Source organism: Monodon monoceros, unplaced genomic scaffold (assembly GCF_005190385.1).
Source record: "Monodon monoceros isolate NGI ecotype Baffin Bay Population unplaced genomic scaffold, NGI_Narwhal_1 Super_Scaffold_21, whole genome shotgun sequence".
Taxonomy (NCBI): Eukaryota; Metazoa; Chordata; class Mammalia; order Artiodactyla; family Monodontidae; genus Monodon; species Monodon monoceros.
In genome coordinates this window covers 67,000,783-67,027,421 of record NW_021703778.1, presented here as the reverse complement: position 1 = coordinate 67,027,421, position 26,639 = coordinate 67,000,783, and the positions used below count along the sequence as shown (strand labels likewise).

General features: G+C 48.7%; 1 protein-coding gene across 10 annotated transcripts in view; it reads left to right on the top strand.

Annotated features, from left to right (window-relative positions):
• Window positions 1-26,639, top strand: part of DAPK2 (death associated protein kinase 2) — a 137,227-nt gene that overhangs the window by 70,565 nt on the left and 40,023 nt on the right. For all 10 annotated transcript variants that reach the window (XM_029236634.1, XM_029236633.1, XM_029236635.1 and 7 more), the window contains 2 exons: window positions 13,436-13,657; window positions 21,587-21,725. In XM_029236634.1, coding sequence (XP_029092467.1) covers window positions 13,436-13,657; window positions 21,587-21,725 — 361 coding nt within the window. The remainder of the gene's footprint in view (window positions 1-13,435; window positions 13,658-21,586; window positions 21,726-26,639) is intronic.

Here is a 26,639-nt window from a genome sequence, read left to right as displayed (position 1 = left end):
ATTTTTACCAAGCTCCCCTGCTGATTCTGTTACACCCTCAAATTTGAGAGCCACTGGTGCGAAGGAAGGAGGAAGGAAATACACCCAAGATCTGGGCCACTATCGCTATTGTCACTGACCACCAAGAGGACAGAAGGAAATAAGATTACATCATTTTCATGATCTGAAATGAACAAGGGTATCAGTTTTTCAGGGTAGACAGACATCTTCATGGTACTAATTTCTGAAAGAAAGCCATTTCCTGCTGCAGCCTGTTTCAAAGGACACTAAACAACATCATGGATAATTTGGGGGCAGGGGAGATGCTTTGCATCCCTAAAGGGGGTCTGTTGTGCTGGTCACCCCAGCAGCTGTGGCCCACCTTGAGGACACCAGGCCCACTCTGTAGCAGGACCTGCTCACCCTCTGATGCCATCCTTTTCTGCAGTCAACCAGTAGGAGGGGCATCGCCAGGAGGAAGAGTGGGCTAACTCTGAGGAAAGAGCCAGGCGTGGGGAATGAGAGGTTGCCTGTGCGGTGAGTTTGAAGGTATCTCTTGGACTGAGTGCCTAGGTGACCAACAAGGTCACAAGGCATAAGGCACTTCCCTTCAGTGTGCGTCGAAGTCACAGCTTAGTGACAGGCAGAAGGAGAGAGAGGTAAGAAGAAAACTGGTTAACACCATCGGATGCTACAGAAGACCTAAAGCTCCTTTGTGGACAAAACAATTAGGGCAGATATTTGCAACATACACGGCAAAGGGTTCATGTCACAAATATGTAAAGAGCTTTTACAAACAATAAGAAAAAGGCAAACATCCCAGTGGAAAAATAAGCCAGGCATATATAAGGCAGTTCAGATTACCAACAAACACGGGAAAAGGTGTTCATTCTTACTTGTAATCGACTACAAGTTAATAAATTTAATTCGAGTGAAAACAATGAGATATCATCTTTCAAGTAGGAAAATGGTAAAGCTGAAAAACACAGTGAGCCAGTATTTGGTGAAATGTGTGTGGAGTGAGGAGCAGGGGATTTTGATATTTAGGGCTGTTGGGAGTATTACTGGGACATTCTTTCCAGAAGATGATTTGTCAAGTATCAAAAACTTTAAAAATGTACATAACTTTTGACTAAGCGTTCTACTCCCTGGAATTTACCTTCAGAAAAGATAATCAGGGATGTACACAAAGATTTATATATAAGGGTATCTTATTAAGATACCCTTATTAATTATATTAACAATTAGAAGTAATATAAATGTCCAAAATTAAGAGTTTGCTCTAAAAATCATGCTTTATTTGTATGGTGGCATATTATTTAAAATCAGGTAGTAAAATAATTTTTAATGACATGAGTAAATGTTCATGATCTATTATTAAGTACAAAAAATTTTTAAAGCAGTTTCCAAAATAGTACATATGGTATCATCCCAGTTTCATTAAAAAAAATGAAGTCTTTTTTAAAAAAGACCGTAATATGTGCTGAAAAGAGGTCCAAGAGAGCAGCCACCAAAATGATAACAACGGTTATCTCAGGAAGCTTCCTCTTTGTGCTTTTTAAAAATAATGAACATGCTCCGTTTGTAATAAACAAATATCAAGAACGTGTTCTTTTCCCAGAGAGTCTGCCAGTGATGTGCTCCAGCTGCGTGGAGAGCTGGCTGTGAGTGACAGGTCCTGCACCTCACTTCCTGCTGCCTCAGTTTATTTAATTTAATTTATTTATTTTTATTATTATTATTTTTGGCTGCATCGGGTCTCTTAGTTGCAGCATGTGGGATCTTTCGTTGCGGTGCTGGCTCTTCGTTGTGGCGCATGGGCTTCTCTCTAGTCGTAGTGCTCAGGCACCAGGGCACGTGGGCTCTGTAGTTTGCGGCACGTGGGCTTTCTCACTGAGGCGCATGAGCTCAGTAGTTGTGGCATGTGGGCTTAGTTGCCCTGCGGCATGTGGGATCTTAGTTCCTGACCAGGGATCGAAATTGCATCCCCTGCATTGGAAGGCAGATTCTTTACCACTGGACCACCAGGGAAGTCCCCCTGCTGCCTCAGTTTAGCTCTTCCTTTCTACACTGACGGAATACCTGCTTTGTTCTCAGTGTTCAGTGGGCCCTGTGAGATGAGTAGGACAGTTCTTTCCCCCCAGGCTCTTACGGGCTGGTTGCTGGTTAAGGTGAATGCCTCGGTCATTTGTCATGGAGGTATCCCTGCTATTTGGTGTGTTCAGCATTTTGCTGGATGTGAAGATGGTACAGGGGCATCTTTCTGAGAGTGCCTGAGATCTGTTCTTCTTGCCCAAAGCCCTGATCCCACTCTCTTTTTGGAAATTTAGTTGGTTAAAATGGGACTGACAAATCTCAGTAGCTTGAACCTGTGGCTGGACCCTGTGCAGCGGGAAGCCCAGAAATCACCCTGTGTGTCTCAGACTGATAGATGCATGTGACACCCTGACCTGCATCAGGGAATCCTAAGAGGGTGAGCTGGGATGGGGGTGAGAGAGACATCTTGGTCCAACTCAACATTTTTCTGATGAGTAAACTGAGGCCATGAGAGAGAAGGGGACTTGGAAATTGGTGATAGAGCCGGGACTCCAAATCCTGTGCTCTGCCCACAACATGGTGGTCTTCCCCATCCCCAGCCCTGAGTTTGGGAGAGGTGATCTGAGGTATTGTTAAGTATTGGTGAGGAAGCAAACCTGGGGTCAAAAACTCACAGAAATCCCGAGGAACAGAGAGCATCCACCCTAGATGGCTAAGAGTTGTGTATATTAGTGAAGATGTTGCAGCAAGAATCCCTTGAACATTAAAATCCAGGTGGACAGAAGAGAATTGACAGGAAATAATTGGTTGTGATTTTTGCACATCCTCGTTCACATATGCAGATACATGTATATAGTCAGTCCTCTTCAAGGCCACCTTTTCGGCATGAATTTTAGAAAAGACCTTTTTTTTTTTTTAAATAAATTTATTTATTTTGTTGATTTCTTTTTGGCTGTGTTGGATCTTCGTTGCTGTGTGCGGGCTTTCTCTAGTTGCGATGAGCAGGGGCTACTCTTTGTTGCGGTACGGAGGCTTCTCATTGTGGTGGCTTCTCTTGTTGCAGAGCACGGGCTCTAGGCGTGCGGACTTCAGTAGTTGTGGCACACGGACTTCAGTAGGTGCGGCACACAGGCTCAGTAGTTGTGGCTTGCGGGCTGTAGAGCACACAGGCTCCGTAGTTGGGGCGCACAGGCTCAGTTGCTCTGCGGCATGTGGGATCTTTCTGGACCAGGGCTCGAACCCGTGTCCCCTGCATTGGCAGGTGGATTCTTAACCACTGCACCACCAGAGAAGCCCAGGAAAGACCTTTTTATCTCCAGTTAGTTCCTTCACTTGCCCAACGTGTGCCTAAACTTGCCACTGTTAAAGCCCCTCTTTGTCAAGGATGCTGCTAAAATGTGAATGTGTTACTTTGCACTGAGGGCAGGTTAACCCTTTGCCTCCCATTATCACTCAGTGTGAATTATGGGTAAATTATGGAAAGGATCCCCAGGGGATGTGGACCATGGGGAGGTCCAGAGTTCACAGGAGAGAGGCTGGGTACAGAACTCTTGGCACTAGAGTGGTCTGGCAAGTTGGGAGGGAGGTTTTATAGACGATAAACTGTTCACTTCACCATTTTATGAGGGAGGACCCTGTCCCCACACAGTAATAACAGAACCTCGACCAGCCTGGATTTTTCTGTCTTCCTGTTGTAGTCCCTTTTTTGCTCTGTAGCATGAGCTCATGCAAAAGGTCACATCTGTTATGGCCCAGCCTCCTGGGCTTCACCTAGGCTGTGAAGGCCAATTGGCTAGCATTTCTGGGATCAAGCAAGTTGACCTGTTCTGCTGAAGTTCTTTCATTAATCAAAGGTACATCTGATTGTCAGGAACTCGGGTGGTGAGAAGGGAGCCCTACAAGCGAACATCATTGGCTGCCAGCCACTTGTCTTCCTTTCCCTCCACCCACACAAAGAGGAGAGGAAAGGGCAAGTTCAGCTTCTTGATGTACTTCCTCGAGAAAGTGGCCACTTGACAGGGAGGAAGTGAGGTAGAGAGGTGGTGAGTTGGGGCCTGCCCAGAATAAAGCATTTGTGTATCACTCCCTGCTTCTCCAGCTGTGGTGAGCTGACTCCCCTTTGCCTGTCTGCATCCAGCTTTTTCTGCCTGTTGGGCTGTACCCCGCAGGCCTGCAAGCCCTGTACTTGCCCAGCCTCAAGACCAAAGAAAAGAGCCCGGAGTTAGCGACAGAGACATCAGTGGTTTAATGGTTGGGGGGATCTTACGTGTCTGAAGCAAGGTCCTGGAGCGACACTTCACCATGTGCAGCAGATGACGGGCAGGACAGGGCAGCAAGTCTTCACTCCTGGGTGGGAGAGTGAGGTTACCAGTTATAGAGGGAATTGATGTCAGGTTGGCTCATCAGTTACCAGGGAAACCAACAGAGGAGCAGGCCCCTCATGGCCCCTTTGATGAGCTATCTTGGTCAAGATGTTCTGATCTAGAGATTAGAAGAATCACTAGCTGGGGCCGGGGGCAAGTATGTAGGCATTGACTGAGTAGGCTCTATGATTAAGAGGGAAGGTCAGTTATGTGAGTAGGGTGTAGGTGAGGCAGGGACTGGTCGAGCAGGGGATGTCCAGAGGACAAGAGAACAGCCGCCTTGAATGGCCTAATAGTACCCTGTTGCACCTGGTTCAAATCCCACCTGCTCCTTAAGGCTTCCCCTGACTCCCCTTGGCGGATACTTTCTCCCTCTGTTGAACTGCTGCAGTGCTTACTGCTTCCCGTGCAGTTGACTCTGAGACAGCTCTTTCGATACATCCATTCCATATTTCTTTTTCCATGAGTGTTTGATCTTCCCAGTTGACTGTGAGCCCTTCAAGTTGTGGGGTGCGTCTTGTTTGTAGCACTTAGGACACTGATCCATACATGAGGGATGGAGGAGTACATTAGTGAATGGATGGATTGGTGAATGGACAGTTAGGTGGATGGGTGGGTGGGTAGTTAGGGGACTAGATGACAGGTGGGTGGACGGTGAGTGATGGGTGGTACCCTCCAAGGCTAACACTTCAAACCATAGTAACCTACCTCATGTCAGTGTCTAGAATCTAGACTCTAAACTAAGGGAAATACCAGAGGACACTGAGCTGTATTTTCAGTGAAAACCTTTCTCTGAATAGCCAAGTCCAACTTAAACTGAGCCTAATTTATTTCAGGCCTTGGACTTGTGGGCTCATGTTCATTTGACAACAGCATCAAAATGTGCTTAGACTTAAAAATAGATTCCAAAAGGTAATCAGAGCTCAGCTTGACTTGGCTCTGCTCAACAGGTCCTCCCTTTTTGTGCTTTAGGAATTTTTTCTGCCCACCCCCACAAAAAAAAAGTGTCAGAGGAAGGAAGTTAGTCTGAGGGACAGGGAATTGAATGAGCTAAGATGCGAAAGCAGCTGCCACTGGCCAGCACAGGCAGACACCTGTGACTTCTTGGACAGGGGCCATTTGTAGGTCAGGGTTCAGCTCCCTGGAGACTTCTGGTTCCTGATGCTTATCCTACATGTATTCCTTACTGGTGACCCTGAGTTTGGCTTGATCAGAGTAACTTCTTAAAAGACTAGATAATAATTTTGAGAATTACTTCATCAGTGTTTTCTATTTCTCCTTTATTTTTTTCTTTTTTCTTACAGTTTGAAATTGCTTTGGGATCATCAACGAGCATGCTTCCATGCTGTAGAGTGTACTTCTCAAATTGTGTTCCCTGAAGCCCTTGGGGTTCCATGAAGCCCCTTTAGGCATCATGTTGGTGGGCTCTGAGTAGGTGACCTCTGAGTGCCTCTCCCCAAAACAGAAGTACTCCTTTTTTTAAAAAAAATAATTTTTTTTTATACCTATTTTTGGCCACATTGGGTCTTTGTTGCTGTGCGCTGGCTTTACTCTAGTTGCGGTGAGCAGGGGCTACCCTTCATTGTGGTGCGCGGGCTTCTCATTGCGGTGCGCGGGCTTCTCATTGCGGTGGCTTCTCTTGTTGTGGAGCACGGGCTCTAGTCACATGGGCTTCAGTAGTTGTGGCACACGGGCTCAGTAGTTGTGGCTCGCGGGCTCTAGAGCGCAGGCTCAGTAGTTGTGGCGCATGGCCTTAGTTGCTCCGCGGCATGTGGGATCTTCCCGGACCAGGGCTCGAACCCATGTCTCCTGCATTGGCAGGTGGATTCTTAACCACTGTACCACCAGGGAAGTCCCAGAAGTACTGCTTTTTATCTGTTTTGCATATTGGGCTTCTGTGCAAGATTTATTGGAGAGAGGGTTCCATACCTCAAATAAATTTTAAAGTCATCATCAGGAGACTAGAAAGGTATGGGCAACACAGTCAGAGAGGAGAAATGGGTTCGTTAGACAGTGGGTTTGGCTCACTAGCTGGGAGAAAAGGCCATTTGAACGGCTCTGGGCGCTCTTGTGTTTGCAGGTCTTGTGCTGATGTTTCTGTCTGCTCCAATCTCCACGTGCCAGCTGCTGGCTTGGCTGCTGCCCCCACGTGCCTCTCACTCCTCGCTTGCCCACCTAGCTCCTGACGTACTGCCTGCCTGGCTCCTGACGTACTGCCCACCTGGCTCCTGACGTACTGCCCACCTGGCTTTTGGTAAATTTTTGATCCTTACCCTCATCTCTCTGGCCTGGAATCTTGACTTGCTGCTTCCCACTTCTGACACCCTTGTATTTCTTCACCCTTTTTTGGCTTCCTGGATGTCTGGTCCCTTGTTTGCCCTGACCTTGGGTGACTGTGTCCTGAAGTGTTTTCTGTCTTCCTGGATCCTGGCACCACCTGGGGACCCTGCCTTTCAACGGCCCCAGTTCTCTCCAGCACTATATTAAAGCTGGGATCTGTGGATGGGGTTCACAGGGGCTGAATCAGATTCAAGGCTGGGACTGGAAAATGGAGACCAGGATCCAGATATGGCGATCCAGTGGATGGAAAGAAAGAATAATTCGCGTTCACAGAGAATTATAGTTTACTTAGTGCTTTTACATACTTATCTCACTTTCTCATTATAACCTAGTAAGATTGGGGTAGTCTTATGTCTGTGTTACACACAAGGAAACTGAGGCTCAGAGTCACAGTAGCAGAGCTGGAGATAGAACCTGGGTCTTTTGACTCTAAATCCTGGACTTGGGTATAGCAGACCAGAAGCAAGTTGGTTACTAAGGCAATGGGAGAAAGATCTTGTTCGTGGGAATCAGGAGTGGCTGACTAGATATGAGATGTGTTGGAAGGGGGAGGGGGTTAAGAGGCAGGGTCAGTCAAGCCTGACCAGGCAGAGGAGTGGGGACACCATCCTCAGACAGGCTATTGCCCTGGGATTGGGGTGTGGGTCCTCTGGGATCAGGCTGATGTGGTTCCTGCGGACTGTAGATTTGAGCTCCTCTTGTCCACACATTTGACACATGTTGGTTGAATGTCCCATTCCCCCACCTGCTGGGCTGCACCTGGGGTGGCCATGACTGGAAGCTTCTAAGCATCATCCCCACCCAGTGGTCCTGCAAACTTGCAGGCTAATTCCAGAGGAATCGTGGCTCATTGTTCTGGAGTGTGGGAAGAGGAACTGCAGTGATTGCTTGGGGGAAGCGGGAGGAGGAACCTGGTCCCCACATCCCTCTGACTTGGAGCACTTCCCATTTGTTACCTTTTACCTCCCATGGCATCTCCTCCCTGTGGGGGGGGGGCGGTCTGCATTCTGTACAGCTCTGCCTCATCTCAGCCTTGACCAACTGGGGACTTTGGGGCAAGTTACTAAGTTCCTGGACACTTCAGAGTTGACTGAGAATGAGAATGAGTTAGACCCACCCTATCCGTAACCCTGACAAAACGCCTTTGGCAGTCAGCCCCTGGCAGTTGCCAGAACAAGTCTAGTTGGCCATAGCCAACCTGGTGGGAGTGGGTGGGTAGTGGGAGTGGTCTTGCCTCAATGCCCGCCATGAGGGGTGCATTGTCCTTAGAGAATTCAAAACCAATGATAAAACTGAATAAAAATTAGTCTACTTTTTATTATCATCATGCACTGGCAATTCTCAATACTGTCAGTGATAAAATGCTCCTCCATTCTGGGGTGGGCCCCCTCCTCACTGTTTGGTACATCACTGCTGGCTAGTTACCTTGAGAGTCTCACTGAATCTGGAGTCAGTTGACCTGACTCTATGTTCTAACCCTGCTATCAGGGCCTGCTACCTGACCCAACTACCAAGTCACTTAACCTCCCTAAGCCTCCATTTTCTGATCTGTAAAATGGAGCTAAGAATGGTACCTGCAAATATTAAAAGAGAGAATAAAATTACAGTTAGCTTGCAGAGAGAAAAGCTGGATGTAAATGCTGGGATGTCCACATTGCTATACAAAATCTATCTCAGGGTGTGAGATTTGGGTCACGCCCAGATTATTCTTTGGCGGTGAAGAATTCGGTGGTAATTGAGCCAGGCTCTTCCATGAAGCTTAGGAGCTGGTGTTGGAGACAGCAACACTATTTTTGAGTTCTGAGAAGCCGGTCTAGGTTTACTCCTCATCTGATTCCTGGGCAGACAACAGGAGACCCTCATGGGGTGCCACCCTGGGCCCTGCCAAGTTCTGTCTGTGACTGTGACGCTGATCTTCACGCAGCCTGCTCTGTTCTCCCGGGGCACTGAGTGAGTGAGGGGCTGGGCCCTCGGCCTGGGAAGAGGGGCGTGTTCCTGACATACTTGCAGGAGAGCAGCTGGCAGGAGCAGGGAAGGTAGTTTCTGTGTCTTGTGGATTTACTGTCCTTCGCGGAAACCCTCCTACATGACTTTTGCAAGCCAGCCTCCGGCTCAGCGTTCCACCCACCCCCACCTCCTGCTTTTCTACTGTGCTGGATAGTTAAGTCCTTTGTCAGGCATTATCTCATGATTTCCCCAACAGCCCTGTGAGGTGGACAGGCGGGTTTTTCTCATCCACATTTGACAAGGGAGGACCCTGAGGCCCAGGGAGTTGAACAGGCTGCCCAGGGTTATGACCAGTTAGTGGATGGGCCCTGACCAGAACCCAAGTCTCCAGACATCAGCCCAGAGATGCAATTTGGAGAGTGAAGGAAAGGCTTCATTTCTGTTCAGAGTTGTCATGGGCTCTTAGGAGCTTTCTGACAGGAAGCTTTCTGAGGTGAAACCTCAGGTGGCAGGTGGAGGAAAACAACTGAGAAGGCAGCTCCTTGTCCAAGCCCACGAAGCTTTGGTGGCAGGTCACGGGGACCAGGAATTGGACCTCCGGACTACCCTCCCTTTGCTGCATTCAGGTTAGGAACTGACTCTTGCTAGGGAGGCGGGAATAGGAATATGCATGCTCTGCCTATGTACATCAGTGTTTCAGCATTCCCATAATTTTTGAATTAGTGTTGGCAGTCACTTCCCTTATGGTCGGATGGCTCCTCTCTGCTCCCTCCCGGGATATACCCTGGGTGGCTCTGTCCTAACCTAGAGGGGCTCTCGCTGTCCACCCCTTGCCCCATAGCCTAGCTGAGCGACTTCTTCATCCCAGGGCCTGAATTTCTGGCTTCAGAGCCTTCCTGATGGGCAGACAAGGGCTCATCACCATCACTGCTTCCACCTGCCCTTGGGTCTTCTGGGGGGCGTGACGAAGCCACCTCAGGTCTGGCTTTCGTGCATCTGCTGTGGGTACAGTGACCAGGGGGTGCCCAGCTGCAAACTTCCATTCCTGTTATTTCCCAGAGCCCGGGGTGATCTTCTGCCTTGATTTGCAAATCAAGGAAAAACTGTCCTGGTGGAAGAGATGATACTCCTCCCCTCCCATCCTTTTCTCCCCTCCCATCCTCCTTCTAATGATCAGATCAAAGAACTAAGGGAGAGGGTAATATATCAATACTGAAGAGGGCAAGGAATAGTATGAGTAACAGTGGTGTACTTTTTTCACCTAGAAAATGGAGATAATCAGAAGAGTGTTGTAAGCTGGTGCTTCTCAGCTTGGACTGCACGTCACGGTCACCCGGAAAGCTTTTAAATATCTTGATTCCCAAACTGCAGCCCAGACCCTGGAGATCAGAATCTCTGGAGGTAGGACCCAGGCAGCAGTAATTTTAAAATTCCCCGGGACTTCCCTGGTGGCCCAGTGGTTAAGACTCTGCGCTTCCACTGCAGGGGGCACGGGTTCGATCTCTCGATCTCTGGTTGGGGAGCTGAGATCCCGCATGCCGTGCAGTGTGGCCAAAAAAAAAAAAAAATTCCCCTGGTGATTCCAGTGTGCAGCCAGGGTTGAGAACCACTGCTCTAAGGATGAAAAGAGTTGGTTAACTGCTTAGAACAAAGATATCCCCATATCTGGTTGTGCTCTGGACTCGTCAGGGGGTGGGGTGGGGATGTGTTAAAATCGCACTGACGCCCTGGCCACACATTGCAGACCATGTAGATCAGTGATGTCTGCCTTCACGTGAGCCACTAACCAATAAGACGTAATAGTCACCGTTTACTGGAGCTGCCTGTGGGCCGGCACGACATATTTCCGGTCTTCACAATTCCCTGGTAGGGAATCACAGTTCCCATTTTACAGATAAGGAAACTGCTGCTCAGAGCAGGTAGCCAGGCGGCGTAAGTTTCCTGAGGCCAGGCCTGTCTGACCCGGAAGGCTGCTCTCCCTGCCCAAGGCCTCCCTGTCCCAGGGCTGGCCTCGTGGAGCATATTCTGCACACTTCCCAGTACCAGCTCAAGGAGAGAGGGGAAAACCAGCAAGTGGCCTTGGCTCTCCTTGAGGCTCTCCAGGGCAGGTTGAGTAGAGGACCGCTGTCCCGTGAAGAGAGGGAAGATGAGTGACGTTACTTGGTATTTGGGTCTGTGTTAGTCACACACTCTCAGAATACCTCCTTTTGGCTGGAGGAAGACGCCTGCTCGTGTTAGACCTGACCCCCAGTCACCTCTCCTTGCCGCAGCTGCTCTCACAGAGAGAACACTCAACCAGGAAGAGCAAACACTCATTTGCTTTTTGAGAGTTGGAGGAATTTTTCAGGCATGTGATACAGAAAAATGCCCCCGTTTCCCTCACAGGAAAAGGGAAAGCTCTGTCAAGGTAACCTGAAATATTTAGCTCTGCCTTACAAAATCCCTGTGTCTCCACTTCTGTGCTCTGTAAACTTAAACAAATCGCTTAAAATCCTTAAGCTTGGTTTTCCCATCCCTCAGGGCTGCCAATGCCAGGCCCCTTGAGGTGTCAGAGAGAGAGGAAAGGAGTGTGGCCATCCCGACACAGAGACTTACAGCTGCCTGGGACTGGAGACTTTGTCCAGGGTTTGGTGGCACCCACTAAATAACCTGATGTCCCAAGGCCCAAAGCAGCTTCCAGTGACCAGAGATCTCACTGAATGTGTTCCCTCTGACTTTGGGAGGCTTGGCTTCACTCTACCTGTGTCAACCCCTAGTGTGTAGACAGCCCAGAGCCAATATTTGGGGCATACATAGCTGAGTTAACTCAAATAGTTTAGAGTTAGCAGACAGTGTGATAGACATTTGGCTGCACAAAGGCTTCCCAGCCCAGCCAAGCAGCCAGGGCCCTCTCCCTCCCCAGAGCTCCATCTGTATCTGATGTGTGTGCCTTTGGTCCCTGCCCCTTACTGTGCAGCTCAGAGCCTGGCACAGAGTAGATGCTCAGGTAGCACCGGGTGATTGGGGGATGAGGGGATGGAGAGATGCATGAACCTGTGTTTGGCAACATCTCTAAGGTGGTTGCCACAGAATGCTATTTAAGTGTTGGCATATATATTCCTTACTAGCTCTACTTGACTTTTTTTCTTAAATCACTTTGGTTTATTTTGAAGGCTGTCTCACTAAGGATTATTCTAGTAATGGAGCGGTTCAGATGTGATGCTGTTTTCTGAGGTTGAGGCATACATCCAGAGCACTTGTGTGTAACTTTTACTCCAGAGCCACTAAGAGAGTACTTCTCAAGTGTGGAGTCTCATGGCCCCTTGTTTAGCCATTAAGCTGAACCTTAACATTTTCTGAGTTCTGTCTCAAGCAGTGGGTATTGTGGTTGGCAAGAAAACATGGGGCACTGGTGGAAGGGGAGTGGGAAGACCCACAGGAGGGTGGCCACTGGGCAGTCACCAGGGACTTTGAGTGGCCCCCACCAATTGCCTGGACTGAGATGGTGAAACAGGAGGCCGCTGCCCTTCCCTGTGTGTGTGTGTGTGTGTGTGTGTGTGTGTGTGTGTGTGTGTGTTTGTGGTGGGGGGGCTGCCCCTGAAGCACTCAGGGAGGCTGGCCTAGGGCCACCTGCCACTCTGGCAAGGACACCATTTCATGATTGCTGTCTGGGTCCCTGGAGTGAAGGATTTTCAGGCCCAGCCCTGAAGGGCATTAAACGTCATCTTGACTCCTTTAACTATCTTAGTGGCTTTGTGAACAGTGGGCTGGGCACTCGGCCCTGGGGCCTGGCATTGCCATTAACTCTGTGATGACCTCAAGTGAGTCACTTGATGTCTCCTGTGCCTCAGTTTCCTAACATTTTACGATTCTGTGGTCCTATCAGTCTTCTCACCGTGATGAACACCCACTGTGCTTACTAACAATGTTAGGCTGCCTCCACCCCACCCTCACCTCCACCAGGATCCCCCCGAACCCAGCTGGCATAGCCTCTGGCCTCGTCCTTAAGTGCATCATCCTCATATTAGCTCTGTCCCCTATAGTCTGACTACTTGGCTCATGTCAGGTAATTGAGATTTTTATTTGTTGGGAGGGGTTGGAAACAAAGGTACAAACATGAGACTATAGAGGTGCTTTGTCCCCTCACAATTCCAAATAGATGAATTTGTACTTGCTTCCAGATAAGGGAGGCCCAAACAGAGGATTGTTACTGTTAGTATTTTGACCATGCTAACCATTTTTTGCTTTTTATTCTATTTATTTATTTATTTATTTATGCCACACCTCACAGCACGTGGGATCGTAGTTCCTCAGCGAAACCTGTGCCCCCTGCAGTGGGAGCATGGGGTCTTAACCACTGGACCACCAGGAAAGTCCTGCTTTTCCTTAAAAATCTTTTCATTAAGTAGTATAAACCTCTGGACATTGTGGTTTCATCTGGTAGACACAAGACAGGGGTTCTAGCTGAGGCTTTGGAACGATGAGGCTGTGTCATCCAGATCAAACCAGTAGGCTTTCAGGGCCTCAGTGTTCCCATCTGTACACTGGGAGTGACAATACCAACATTCCTTCCTAGTAAAAGGTAAAGGATTCATATGAACAGAAGGGAAGCCCAGTACTTACTCTGTCTCAGTCACTGGTTGATGGCCAGGTGGGGATGCTGGCTGGTGGCATGATTTGTCCTGCCCTGGAAGAATGACTCTGAGTTACTGTGGCCTAGGGGTGACAACCAGGTCACCTCCCCAGTAACCACAGTGATGCCCTCCTTGTGTGGGTCTGTGTCCCCACAGCGGCCAGTTCGCCATCGTGAAGAAATGCCGAGAGAAGAGCACGGGGCTGGAGTATGCAGCCAAGTTCATCAAGAAGCGGCAGAGACAGGCCAGCCGGCGGGGTGTGTGCCGGGAGGAGATCGAGCGGGAGGTGAGCATCCTGCGGCAGGTGCTGCATCCCAACGTCATCACGCTGCACGACGTCTTCGAGAACCGCACTGACGTGGTGCTCATCCTCGAGCTGTGAGTGGGTGCCTGGGACTGGGGGGGTGGGGCAGCAGGGCGCAGGGGAGCTCCAGCCACAGGCCCCAGAGGGAGCAACAACCTGACAGAAGCCCGACCTGGAGGAGATGAAGTCAGTGGGAAGTGGTTTCCCTCCTTTACCCCATCCTCCTCCTGAACCTGGGCTTGCTGTGCAGCAGGGACTGAGGGCGAGGGTCTAGGTCTGACTTTCACTGGACCCTGGGGATCAGAGGGAAGAAGTGGGGAGTGCTGGGGTCCTTTCCTGGCTGGTGAGCACGTGGGAGGGTGAGGGGGGCAGAGGGTGGAAGGCGGAGCAGGGGGCTGTCAGGGAGAGTCTGTTCTACGAGGAAGGGAAGAACAAACATCCTCCAGGCTCTGCAAAGCCCTTCTCAGCCCTTTCCTGGGAAAAACCCCCCTGCCTTTGTGCTGTGTTTGATGCCTTTATTGTTATCATAGTAACTATTACTTAGAGGGTCCTGCTGTAAGCCAAGCGTTTGCTAGGTCCTTGTCTTGTTCAGTCTTCACAGAAGCTGTGTTGAGGGTAGTGTCCCACTTACGCCAAGAGGACTTTGTATTCACTTTGCTGAGAATGTCTGTTACCTCATTTAATCCTCATAACAATCCTATCCCATGGAGACTCTTATTACCTCCATGTTACAGACAAGAACACTGAGAGGCTGGGTCATTTACAAGATCCTACAACCAGGACGTGGCGGGGCCAGGACCGGGTCCACACTGCTTGTGCAGATAACTATGCGCTTGAGGTGGGATGGCCTTGGGCTGGCCCTGCAGGGGAATCCTTCACAATCTGGTGGAATTTGGATGGGTGACGCCACGACTCCAGGGGTTGATTGGCCAACTGGTGTCCCTCCTGGAGATGCCCCCCATGGATTGGGGAGGTGGAGGTGGGCCTCCGGCGGTTAGTAGAGTTTGAGTTGGGCTGTGGCACAAGTTGAAATGGCTGTGTCTAGTCAAGCAGCAAGACCGGGTGTCAAGAATGTTCTGAGCCTCAGAGGCGTGAGGTGCCTGCCAGTTAGCAGAGAAGTGGCAGCATTTGTCTCAGCAATCCCTGACTTTGTGACCTGGGGCAAGTCACCTCACCCCTCTGAACTATAAAGGAGGCAGCCATCCTTAACCTGCCTGTGGGTTGGGTGGACCACCTGACATTTGAGACCATTCTAATTTGAGAACTATGCTCTGGTGTTGTCAGCCTATAGATTTATGTAGCAGATGGGCATTTGCATACTTTTGCATTGGATTCTTAAATTATCCATCTCAATGTTTAAGTGCATAGAATTACCCATGCTCTCCCTTTGTCTAACTCCCAATGTCCTCTGTGTTTCTCCCAGGGACCTCTTAGCCAATTGGACCAGTCAGTGTATACACCTGCCTCACTCAGACAAGCCTGGTGGGTTCCCACAGATGTAGCCAGCCAAGTGGATGGCCTGAGGTGTGGCAAGCCCCAAGACTAAGGGTTAGCACTGGTTCCCAGCAGAGAGTGACAAGCCCACCTTTGCTGGGAAAGCCAGGCCAGTTCTTTAAAAGTCTGTTGTCAAAACTTTACAGCAACTAAAAAGGATTACATTCATATGCCTGCCACCCAAACACAGCTATTTGTTTCCCTGTGGTTCCTCTCAGTCTTTATCTATTTGCATGCAAGCATTGTACTTGTACAATTTCCTGCTCTACTTTTCCCCCAGTTAACATAATGCCATGAATAGCTTTTTCCCTTTTAACTGACTATATCATGTTTCATTACATTACATACCCGTATCTCCCTGTTGTTGGACATTTGGTGTTTTAATTTCCAGCTTGTAACCATTATGCATTTTACTGCCATAAAACAACTTTCTTCCTGTGTTTTCCCCCTTTTCTTTAGGATTAATTTTTTTAGACAGATCCTCAGGAATGGGGCAATTGAGATGACATTTTTAGGGCTCTTGATATCCTCACTTTCATAGGACAGGTTAACCAGCACCACGTGCAACATGGGAGCGTTTCTTTCTGCCTGCAGCCTTGCCAGCCCTGGGTCATTTGTTTTAAAGCAGGGTTCATTATTGTCTTTTACAGTTATGATACTTTTTTGTCATTTTAATTGGCATTTCTGTCATTGCTGGGGTAGTTGTCTGTTACTCCCTGTTTGTAGAACCCCAGGAGTTGGGGTCTCGTATGCTCTTGAGATGTCCCTGTTTCTCCCAGCAGGCTTCATGGCTAACCAAGAGTTACATGCCCTCTTCTTGTGAGCTGTCACTGCCTGTAACATCAGTTGTCACACTGGTGCTCCTGTGAGCTGCTGTGTTTGTGAACTTCTGTCTGTTCGTGGTTTCTCTGTCTCCTCCTTTACTTTCAAGCTGCCTCATTGTCTCAGGGTGCCTGGCTATGGAGTTAGGGATTGCTAAGACAGTGCCTCAGTCTTGTGTGACCAGGGTCTGAGAGGAGGACCTTCCAGGAGAGAAGGGCTTTTCATGGGCTTTTATGTTTGGACGTGGTGACCTCTGTTGGGCTGGTTAGGAGCCTTTGGCCTCCTGGTCCTCACTGTGCCCTGCTAGGCTAGTGGGTTTGCCTGGTACTTAAACACGGGTGTCAGAGCCCACCTGCTCAATTGATATTTGCAGGGTTTGTGGATGGATCTACCTCTCAGCGCTGTTTAGTGCAGGGCTTCAGCTGAAGTGGCCAGTGCTCAGAGGACATTCCCAACCCTGATTTAAGTCCCCTTCAGCTGTTTTTACCCTGTCCATGATCGCCTTGCAGCAGCTGTCAGGACTGGTGATGGCAGGGTTGGGAAGGATTGAGTTGTCCATGTAAGTTGACTTCTGTAGGGTGTAAAGAATATTTTCAAACTCTCAGTGGATTAACTCATGCCACATGTGGAGCTGGCTCTGAAAAATGTAGGTCTGCCCCGGGAGGGTTGGGCAGCCCTTCCATCCCAGGCCCCTGACCTCTCTGGGGCCTCCCTGACTCCAAGCTATAGAAAGCAATACAGCGGCGGGAGCATACCAGGGCAGGGCCTGACAGAGCGCTCCAAGGTGGTGGCAATGCTTCCCAGGCCTTGAATTGAGTCCAGCTTTCTGGGCCCCAACAGCTCTGGCAGCATCCTTCCCAAATCACTGCCTACACAGGTCATTTGAGCACTCCCTCTAAATGGTTGGTTGCTTTTGAAAGAGTTCTGAAAAGCATTTCTAGCAGCCAGATGAAACTGCAGGGAGGAAGGAGGCAAGGGTCAGATTAGCAGGAAGGTGACTGGTCCTGGGGACACTGGAGGAGAGCAGAGGCTGGCTGTTAGGTTTTGCTTTTCCTCTTTAAGTCAAATTGTTTAGGGGTGTGAGAGGAGAGAAACTTGGGTGGAGTGGGGATGGCTCCATGGCAGAGATATTGGGGCTGAGAAGCCCTTGGGAGAAACTAGGTTTGGGGGTAGAAACAAAACCCAGGCTCCTTGATGGCCTTGGGAACAGGTGCCTGAGGATTGATGTGAGTGTCCCTGGCCTGGGTGTCCAGGGCTGGGACAGATACCCGGCAGGCTCATCAGCCTCCCACCTTTCCAAGTCTCTGGGGACGATTCTGAGGGTCACCATGGCTGTTCCCCTCTTCGTCCAAAGGAGATCATGTCTCACTCCGTCCCCTGCCCAGATCACATCTTCAAACAGAACAGCTGATTGCTGTACCCCAAAGTCCTCACCCTGCCTGGGCCTTTACATCAGTAATTCTGGGTGACAGAACACATCCACATTATCATGAAGTTCTTTTACATTTACTCAGTGTTCTGTTTAAGGTAGGAAGGGCAGGATATGCCTGAGGTCACAGCCTTGCACCACCCAGCAAGGCTGGAAGTATAAAAACAAGGACTGGGCTAGGTCCTTGTGTTCCTGAGGGACACTGTGGATTTGAAAATTTACAGAAGGCTCTCGACAGGTCTCTTGAAAATGCCAGGACTTCACTTCTGTATGATACAGAATATTCTGTGCCATGTTGATATTTTAAATGTCTTACTTCTTTCCTTTTTTTTTTTTTTTTTTATTCGCCCACCTTCTCTTGAATGTCTTGCACAAGGTGCTGTGGAAGCAAAGGTAATCTAGCTGGGGAGAGAGCCAGCCAGACAGTGGCAGCCCAGTGTGTGAGGGCACGGATGCAGTCGGACAGGGATGGCAGATGACAGCTTAGGGCTTGGGGTGGCTTTGGGTTTTCTTTATTGCATCAGCAACTCAAGCCTTATAATACGGGTAGAGTGTGGGGAGAGGAACACGTGGTGCACCGGGATTGAGAAGATCTGGATCTAAATCCTGGTTCTGCCACTTACTAGCTGTGTCACCTTGGGCAAGTCACTGCTCTCTTGGGGCCCCAGTTTCCTTGTTTGGGAAACCAGGACAGAAGTTCCATCTACCCCTCAGGGAAGATGTGAGTCTCAAGTGAGAGAATGCTTGGGGAAGTAACATCACACAGGTGGCAAACTCTAAATAAACTCAAAAACAAGCCCTCTTCCAGCACTACCACCCCCAACAATGATATGGTGCATGGTATTGGACTGGGGTCTGGGACTTGGACATGGTCTTGACCATGCACTCTCTTGCTAGGAGACCTTGCATGGGCACTTCCCCTCCTGTGGGCTTGGTTTCCTAATCTGTTACGGAAGAACTTCCAAGTGATGATGGTTTCTGTGCAGGGGTCACTGAGGGAGAGCGAGGAGTTTGCTTCCCTAGAAGTTTACTGTTAGCCTCTTATTATGGAGGATTTCAAACATATACAGAAGTAGAGAGAAGGATGTAAGAACCCTCATAGGCACATCCCCCAGCCTCACATTATCACCATTTTGCCAGTCTTGTTTTACATCAAATCCTACTTTCCCCGACTCCAACTGTTTGTTTGCTGCAGTACTTTAAAGCAAGCCTCAGACATCATGTCATTTTACATACAAACACTTTAGTATGCATCTCTCATTGACTGCAGTTTTTAAAATGCAGCCACCATAGATTTATCACACCTGACAGAATGATCCAACCAGCCAGGCCCCAGACCACCGAGGCTGTCTACACTCCAGTCCATAGTGATATTCCTGATGGATCCAAAGATACCTTTTTACGGTTGTTTTATTTGAATTAGCATCCAAATGAGGGAAGTCCACATGCTGTGTCTGGTTCTTTTGTTTCCCATGTCTCTTATTCTATGGCAGTTCTCCTTCCCTCCCTTTTAAAATAATTTATTTATTTATTTATTTATTTTTGGCTGCGTTGTGTCTTTGTTGCTGTGCGCGGGCTCTCTCTAGTCGTGGCGAGCGGGGGCTACTCTTCGTTGCAGTGCACAGGCTTCTTATTGCAGAGCACGGGCTCTAGGCTTGAGGTTTTCAGTAGTGTGGCTTGTGGGCTCTAGAGTGCAGGCTCAGCAGTTGTGGTGCACGGGCTTAGTTGCTCCGTGGCATGTGAGATCTTCCCAGACCAGGGATCGAACCCATGTCCCCTGCAATAGCAGGCGGATTCTTAACCACTGTGCCACCAGGGAAGCCCTCCCTCCCTTTTTTGATGCCATTGATTTGTTGGGAGAATTAGGTCATTTGTCCTGTTGATTGTCTCACAATCTGGTTTCATCTTATCCCTTCCTCATGGTGCTGTTTAACTTGTTCCTCTATGTCCTGTATTTCCTGAAACCTATAGTTAGACCTAAACAAGATACCCTTCCTATTGGTGATGTTCAGTAGAAATATAGTGCAAACCACATATGAAGTGGAAATGCCAGATTTTCCAGCAGCCATATTGAATAAGAAGTAAAAAGATCTAGATAAATTAGGTTTTTTTGTTGTTGTTGTTTTTGCGTTACGCGGGCCTCTCGCTGTTGTGGCCTCTCCCGTTGCGGAGCACAGGCTCCGGACGCACAGGCTCAGCGGCCATGGCTCACGGGCCCAGCCGCTTCGCGGCATGTGGGATCTTCCCGGACCGGGGCACGAACCCGTGTCCTCTGCATCGGCAGGCGGACTCTCAACCACTGCGCCACCGGGGAAGCCCCGGAAATTAGTTTTAATAATATTTTTTATTTAACTCAGTATATACAAAATATTATCATTTGAACATGTAATCACTGCAAAACTTATTAATGAGATAGTTTACATTCTTTTCCTCATCCTATGTCTTCAAAACGCAGTGTGTATCTTACACTTACAGCACATTTCAGTTCATTGGCAATGCAATGGTTAGAGTGCAATCCTGCCAAAAAAAATAAAGTTGTATTTAAAGGAAAATATTTTACACCACTTCAGTTTTTGAATTAAAATGAATTAAAATTTAAAAGTCAGTTCCTCAGTTGCATTGGCCATATTTCAAATCCTCACTAGCCATATGTGACTAGTGGCTGCTATATTGGACAGCATATAGAGAGAATATTTCCATCACTGCAGAGTTCTGTCAATAGCACTGAACAAGAAGCTTAAGCAGGTTTAGGTTCAGTTTTTTAAGTTGCAGTACTTTGTAGGTGTTGCTGTATACTTCCTATTGTATGACATTGTGTTCAGTTGTTCTGTTTTTCATGATGCTAAGATTGATGAGTGGGTCTATGTATGCTTCTGGACACTTTTAAAGAAAGGAAAAAAGATTCTGAGGCTCTTTATTTAGGATGGACTAGGTGGCAGGGAGTGAATGAGTCCCAAAACTGGGACAGAAGCCATTCTGGCCATATGAAAATCATTTGAGGACACTCTGTGATATAGTGGTTGGGAGTCATTCTGCCTGGGTTTGAATCCTGATTCTACCACTTACAGGCTGTTTGACCTTGGGCAAGTGACTTAACCTCTCTGAGCCTCTGTCTCTTCAACTGTGAAATAGGAAACTAATAGTATTGTACTTTAGCTCATAGGGTATTGTGATGATTAAATGAGATAATGTACAAAAAGTATACATTATGCACAGAGTAAGTATTCAGTGAATATTAGTTACCATTACTATGTTGCTGTTATTATAAAAATACAGGTTCTGAGGCCTTGCTGCTACAGAATCTAATTTGGTAGGGTCTGTGGTGGGACCCGGAAATCTGCATTTTAAACAAGTTTTCCAGGTGATCCTGAGTTCCTGGACTCTCTGGCCCAGATCCCTTCCTGAGATCTTTTCCTGGGGTGACCCTTGGCTATGTTGCAGCTCCAGAGAAGCACGTGTTGGCTGGACACTCCAGCATCTGTCAGAGGCCAAATAAGCCCAGTAGGACTGCCAGATTTAGCAGATTTACCATTTTATCTGGCAACCATAAATCCCCAATTCAGATAAAACTGTAAACTAGTCTTTTTGCTCCATGGGTCTCTCTATTCCTGCCACATCAAACATAGGGTGCAGGAGCATAGAATGTGAGGACAAAAGCAGTATTTTAGAGTTTTTAGAGATGAATGTAATTAATGGGTCTTGATGTTTAAGTTAGGGACATATCTTTGAAGAGGTCATCTTTTATAAGATGAAAGAAAGGGGCTTTGGGAACCATCTTGATCAGTCTGCTCATTTTGCAGGTGAGGAAACTGAGGCCTGCCTGGAGGGGGCAGGGGAGTGAGTTGTCCAAAGCCAGTAGCAGGGCTGGACTGGAACCTAAGTCTCCAGTTTCTGTCCCAGCATATGTTCCTCTTTGTCATCCCACAGCACTTGTTTCTGTCCTCTGTCACTTGAGTCATATGGTGGGGAGGGGTAGCATCTAGGATAACAAGGGACCTGGGCCTAGAATGTGAACAGAGACCCTTCTGGTGACACCCTAAGGGTGGTTCCTGCCCTTGTGATCCAGAGGGAGGAACACAGCAAGTAGAACTAGAAGGAAAGTCAGTCCCTGGGCTGGCTGGATAGAGCCCCAGAGATGAGTGAGGGGATTCTGCTAAGCACGGTGCCTGGAGACAGGGTCAGGGGTTACACCCATGGGCTTGGGCTCAGGACACACAGGACTGACTGGGCCTGGGCCCTCCTTACTGATGTCTTGCAGAGTGTCCGGAGGAGAGCTCTTCGACTTCCTGGCCCAGAAGGAGTCCCTGAGTGAGGAGGAGGCCACCAGCTTCATTAAGCAGATCCTGGAAGGGGTGAACTACCTTCATGCCAAGAAAATTGCTCACTTTGATCTCAAGGTCAGTGGGGTGGGGGGGAAAGGGAAAAGAATCAGGTAGGAAGAATGGGCCCAGTCTCTCCCAATGTCATTGCCAGGAGGGGTCAGCGCCCACTAGGCCTTCCTCCCTCATCTTCCAGTTGAAAACTCTGAGCTCCTGGGAAAGAAATGATGCCACAGGAGTGTCCCCCTCCTGAGTTTCATTTCTCAGATTAGGTTTTCTTCACCTAGGGGCTGATGGCAAGAAGCTTCTGAATCAGACCACTGGCACCTTATCTCTTTCAGGAAATACATAGGGTGTAGTTTTTAAATAAGTAAGCCAATGACAGGAAACTTGAAACCAAACCCATTTCACAAGACTGAACTTTTCAGTAACCAAGAGCTAACTCCTGAGCGGGCAGAGCTAGACGCATTCAGATGAATACTGCTGAGGTTGCCTGGCTCTCTGGACCCAGCACAGTGTCCAGCATCCTTTGACCAGAGGTTATAAATCTTAGAGCCCAGTGACCACTGGCTGTACTCCCCCACTCTGCCCCTTACTGTGGCCATAAAACTGATTCCGGGGGCCACTGATCATTTGTGGTAACTGGTATTCAGGGTCGAGAAAGTTCACTGTGACCACACAGGACTTCACAAAGCAAGAGTGTAGTCAGAGTAGAAGGATCAGTTCCCATAGTAGCTGAGCTCAGTTGCATAGGCTGATGAGCCTTTAGAGTCACCGGAAGCATAAAGATCCCCCAACCTGTAATCAGAGGGACCCATTTATTGGGGAGGAGACCCACTGATTTTTTTTTTTTCGTTTTTTGGCTGCATTGGGTCTTTGTTGCTGCTTGCGGGCTTTCTCTAGTTGCGGTGAGCGGGGGCTACTCTTCGTTGTGGTTCACGGGCTTCTCATTGCAGTGTCTTTTCTTGTGGCGGAGCACGAGCTCTAGGCACACAGGCTTCAGTAGTTGTGGCGTGCAGGCTCAGTAGTTGTGGTGCATGGGCTTAGGTTGCTCTGCAGCATGTGGGATCTTCCCAGAACAGGGATCAAACCCGTGTTCCCTGCATTGGCAGATGGATTCCTAACCACTGCACCACCAGGGAAGTCTGACCCACTGATTTTTCTATCCAGAAATTCCTTTTGTGTTTCAAGCATTGTGCTGGATGCCTGGGTGTTGCTACAGGTACAAAATCAACTGAGGCCTTGTTTGAGCTTAGTCCCTCTTTTCCAGGAACTTGTGCAGGAATCATAAAAGAGAAATCAACAACTCTAAGTGCTGTGATAGAGGGAAGTACTGGGGGGCTGGGAGTCTAAATGAGAAGCCATCTAAGTCAGACTGGAGTATCCGAGAGGGGCTTCCTGGAAGAGGTGGTATTTGAATTGAGTTTTGAAGGACTGCCAGGAGTTATCAGAGGGGAAGGGCCTTCTAAGGAAGTGAGGCCAGCAGGTACATGGTCCTGAAATAACACAATGCATTCAGGATAGTACAGGCAAAGGGTGAATGTGCTGAATGGAGAAGCCAGGAGGAGAGCAGGAGGCAGACACAGGCCATGGGAGCTAAGCCAAGGCGGTTGAACTTTACACTGAGAGATATGGGCCAGATGAGCAGGGAGGTGAGGCGAGCAGATGTGTGTTTCAGAAAGAGCCCTCCAGCTGGGAGCACGGATAGAATGGGGACAGTAATCTGGGTGGGATGTGGCAAGTGCCAAACTAATTTGAGGAGGGGATAGAGTCAAGACCTTTTATAGAGGTTGCTCTGAGGATTGATTAGGTACCTAATTAGATGTGGGACATGAGGGGGAAGGCAGAGTCCAGGATGACACCCAAGGTCTGGCTGGCAGTGCTGGCCCAGAGAGGGTATGGTGTCTTGTGGTCTCAGAGGCTACATCAGGGTGTGGGCTCACATCCCGTACAGGGATCCCACCCCAGCTCTTACTGTGCCCCGTGGGGTGACCTGCTGTGAGTCTCCCCTCCTTAGGCCAGATTCTCGCAGTATTTTGAATTCCTCCAATAGAAGACATCTTGCAGAGTCTCGCACAGGTGTCACGGGGTAAAAGTCAGGGTCACTGAGGAGTGTGTGGCCTGGGCAGGGCTTTGGACCTCAGGGTATTCACACACCAAGCAGGAAACGGGCTACCTGGATCGCACGTGTGTCTCCTTCCTGATAATGCTATGGGTAGTTGACTTATTTTCTCTGCCTTTGCTGGCTCCAGGAGGCTGGCCTCCGAATGGCCTCCTTTGTCTTTTCTCTCATGGGGCTGGTAGAGGCAGGCATGTGGAGTCCACAGGCCCCGATGACTAGAGCATGTCCATGCTGTACGGTTGGCTTCTATGGCAGCTTGCTGAAGTGGGGGGAGTTGTAGCCCGGTCAGGGTTTCACCCTCACTCTACCGTGTACCAGGAAACAACTGAACCTCGGTTTTTCAGCTTTAACACAAATGATAATGCTTACCTGTCAGAGTTGTAAAACTGAGAGAGAAGCAGCATCAAGTTCTGGATACCAGATAGGTCCTCTGTAACAGTAGCTTCCCAGAACAGAGGAAAAGAAAACACACCTCCTGTTACAGTGTTTGGGGCCCTGATAGACTAGGAAAACGAAGCCCGCTAGTGCAATTCTAAATTGCCCAGCAGAGAGCTGAGATTGGTTGCTAGGTGGGGCTACTGGTGGGCGATCTTGTCTGGCTCCTGGGCTCAATCTGGACATTTTCCACAACCTGGAGACAGTCTGGGTTTCCCCTGGATGCAGGTAGGTTGAGGATACTGCTGACCCCTACCCTGCCTTGTATCCTTAGAGGGGTATGGACAAGAAGCCTGCTGATTCCCCTACCTGTGGGTCCCTTGGCCCAGGCCCAGCTGGGCAACTTCAGAAGTGATGAGTAGCTGGAACTCAGTGGGATCACCTCGTGATTGACTAGACACTTCCTGGAGCCAGAATGTGGGTATGTGTTCCCCTTGGCTGGAACTTCCTGCCAGCTGGAGGGATCATGCAGAAGGTCCAGCTGGTAGCTTAGAGGGGACTTCTTGGTTCCATGTTTCCCACCATATGAAATTCATTTTATATGAATACATTTCTCTTCCTGATTCTCCTTCTCCACGAGGGACCTCTGCTTTCCCCTCCTCTTGTATTCTGTTACTCCTTGCCAAGTGAGTCAGGCTCACTTGGCTGCCCCATGAGCACAGCCACCATTGTTATCTCCATGCCCCTGCTCATGACCTGTTCTCCACGCTCACCTTCCAGCCGGAAGGAGCAGGTGATGGCGGAGGATCAGCTCTCTGGCCTGCCTTTGGAATAGGAATGACCTCTCCTCCTGTGTCAGCCATTGTGCTGGAATGGTAAGGTTCTATCCCTGCTTATGACACACTCCCAACCTTGTGGCAGAGAGCAAGTGAATGGAAAAATTAATGTACAATAAACAGCCTTGGTTAAAACAGATCATGGCATGCTGTTGCCCAGAAATCTGTGGCAGATCCTTGTCACCCATAGGATAAAAGAACCCCTTCTCAGCATGGGGTTTCTTAAACTGTTTTAAATGTTAAAATGTTTAAACATTTTTAAAATGTTTCTTAAACATTAAGGTCTTTCTTAAACTGCCTGAGCCCTGATTCTGGCCTCATCTACCTTTCCCCACTCGAAAACACTAGCCCCAGGCACCAGGATGACAGATACATGTCCTGGCCCCTCTTCTCTGTTCATGCTGTTCAAATCCAGGAAGCTGCTCGTCTTCCTTTTCTCTGCCTATGGACTTCCTGCTCATCCTCCAGGCCCAGCAGAAATGCTATTTCCTCGGGTAAGCAAGCCTTTCCCACACCTGCCAAAGCATAACTGAGAACCAACCTGCTTCCCTGCTTATCTTGCCCCTTGTATAGACTTCCACTGACAGCATTTATCACCGAATTCTCAGTTCTCTCCGGGCATCACTTTCTGCTCTTGTCTCTAGCGCAGTGCCTGACACATGAGTTACTCATCGTTGAATGAATGAGTGAATGAAGGAATGAATGGTTTAGTAAGACAAATGCACGCATGGATATCATCTGGAAAATGCAAAAGAGGTGGCAGGCAGATTTCAATTCAGTGATGTGACATTTATTGAGGGACTATTGTACACCAAGGGGTAGAGTGACAAGCATCAATAAGATATGGTACCTGCCTTCCAAGGGTCCACCATCTACGGGGAGATGGCCGCAGTGAGACTGGTGCCGAGGCCATCTAAAATAAAATCTACCCATGACACTCACTAAGAAACACTAACTTCCGAGGGGTAACCTCTCTGCCTCAGCAGAATGAATACCATCCCAGCGTGTGGTGTAAATTCACCACAGACAGGCCCGCTGGTGTGGGTAGGTAGAGGGGGTGCAGGTAGATGATGTTGCCCTGTGTTTACATAAATGGACAGGACACTGCGACTGACTGCCCCTCATCCTGGGTATCATTCAATGTGCCGTCTGGAGGATGGATACAAGGAAATGGGGCTCAGCACCACCCAGGAACCTCACCCTAGTACGTGATCCCACACAAATGAAATCCTTGTAAGAGGGTGTGTTTGTGTGGTTTTCTGTTTGTTTTGGATTTGGGAGTTTCCCCTCTGAGTATGGGTGTGTCTCCCCTACCTTCCCCAAATCCAACTTGAGAGTTCAGAAATGGAAGGTGACCCTCAGGTCTGACTGGTATTTTAAGCAAAAAGAACACACCATGAGAATTGGATGAAATTGTATGCAAGCCAGGAACCCGGAACTCTGAGGGGACTTTTTGATTTATGTAAACAGTGTTAAGAAGAGTGAATTCCTGAGCAAGATACTCCAAAAATCCAAATTCCTCTGTGTCCCGATCATCCTTTGAGTTGTTTGTATGTTCATGATGCAATGGGGTCTGCTCACCAAGCTTTCATAAGAATGATACTAATAATACTTTAAATGTACGTTGTACTTTCTAGAATACAGCATGCATATACATCT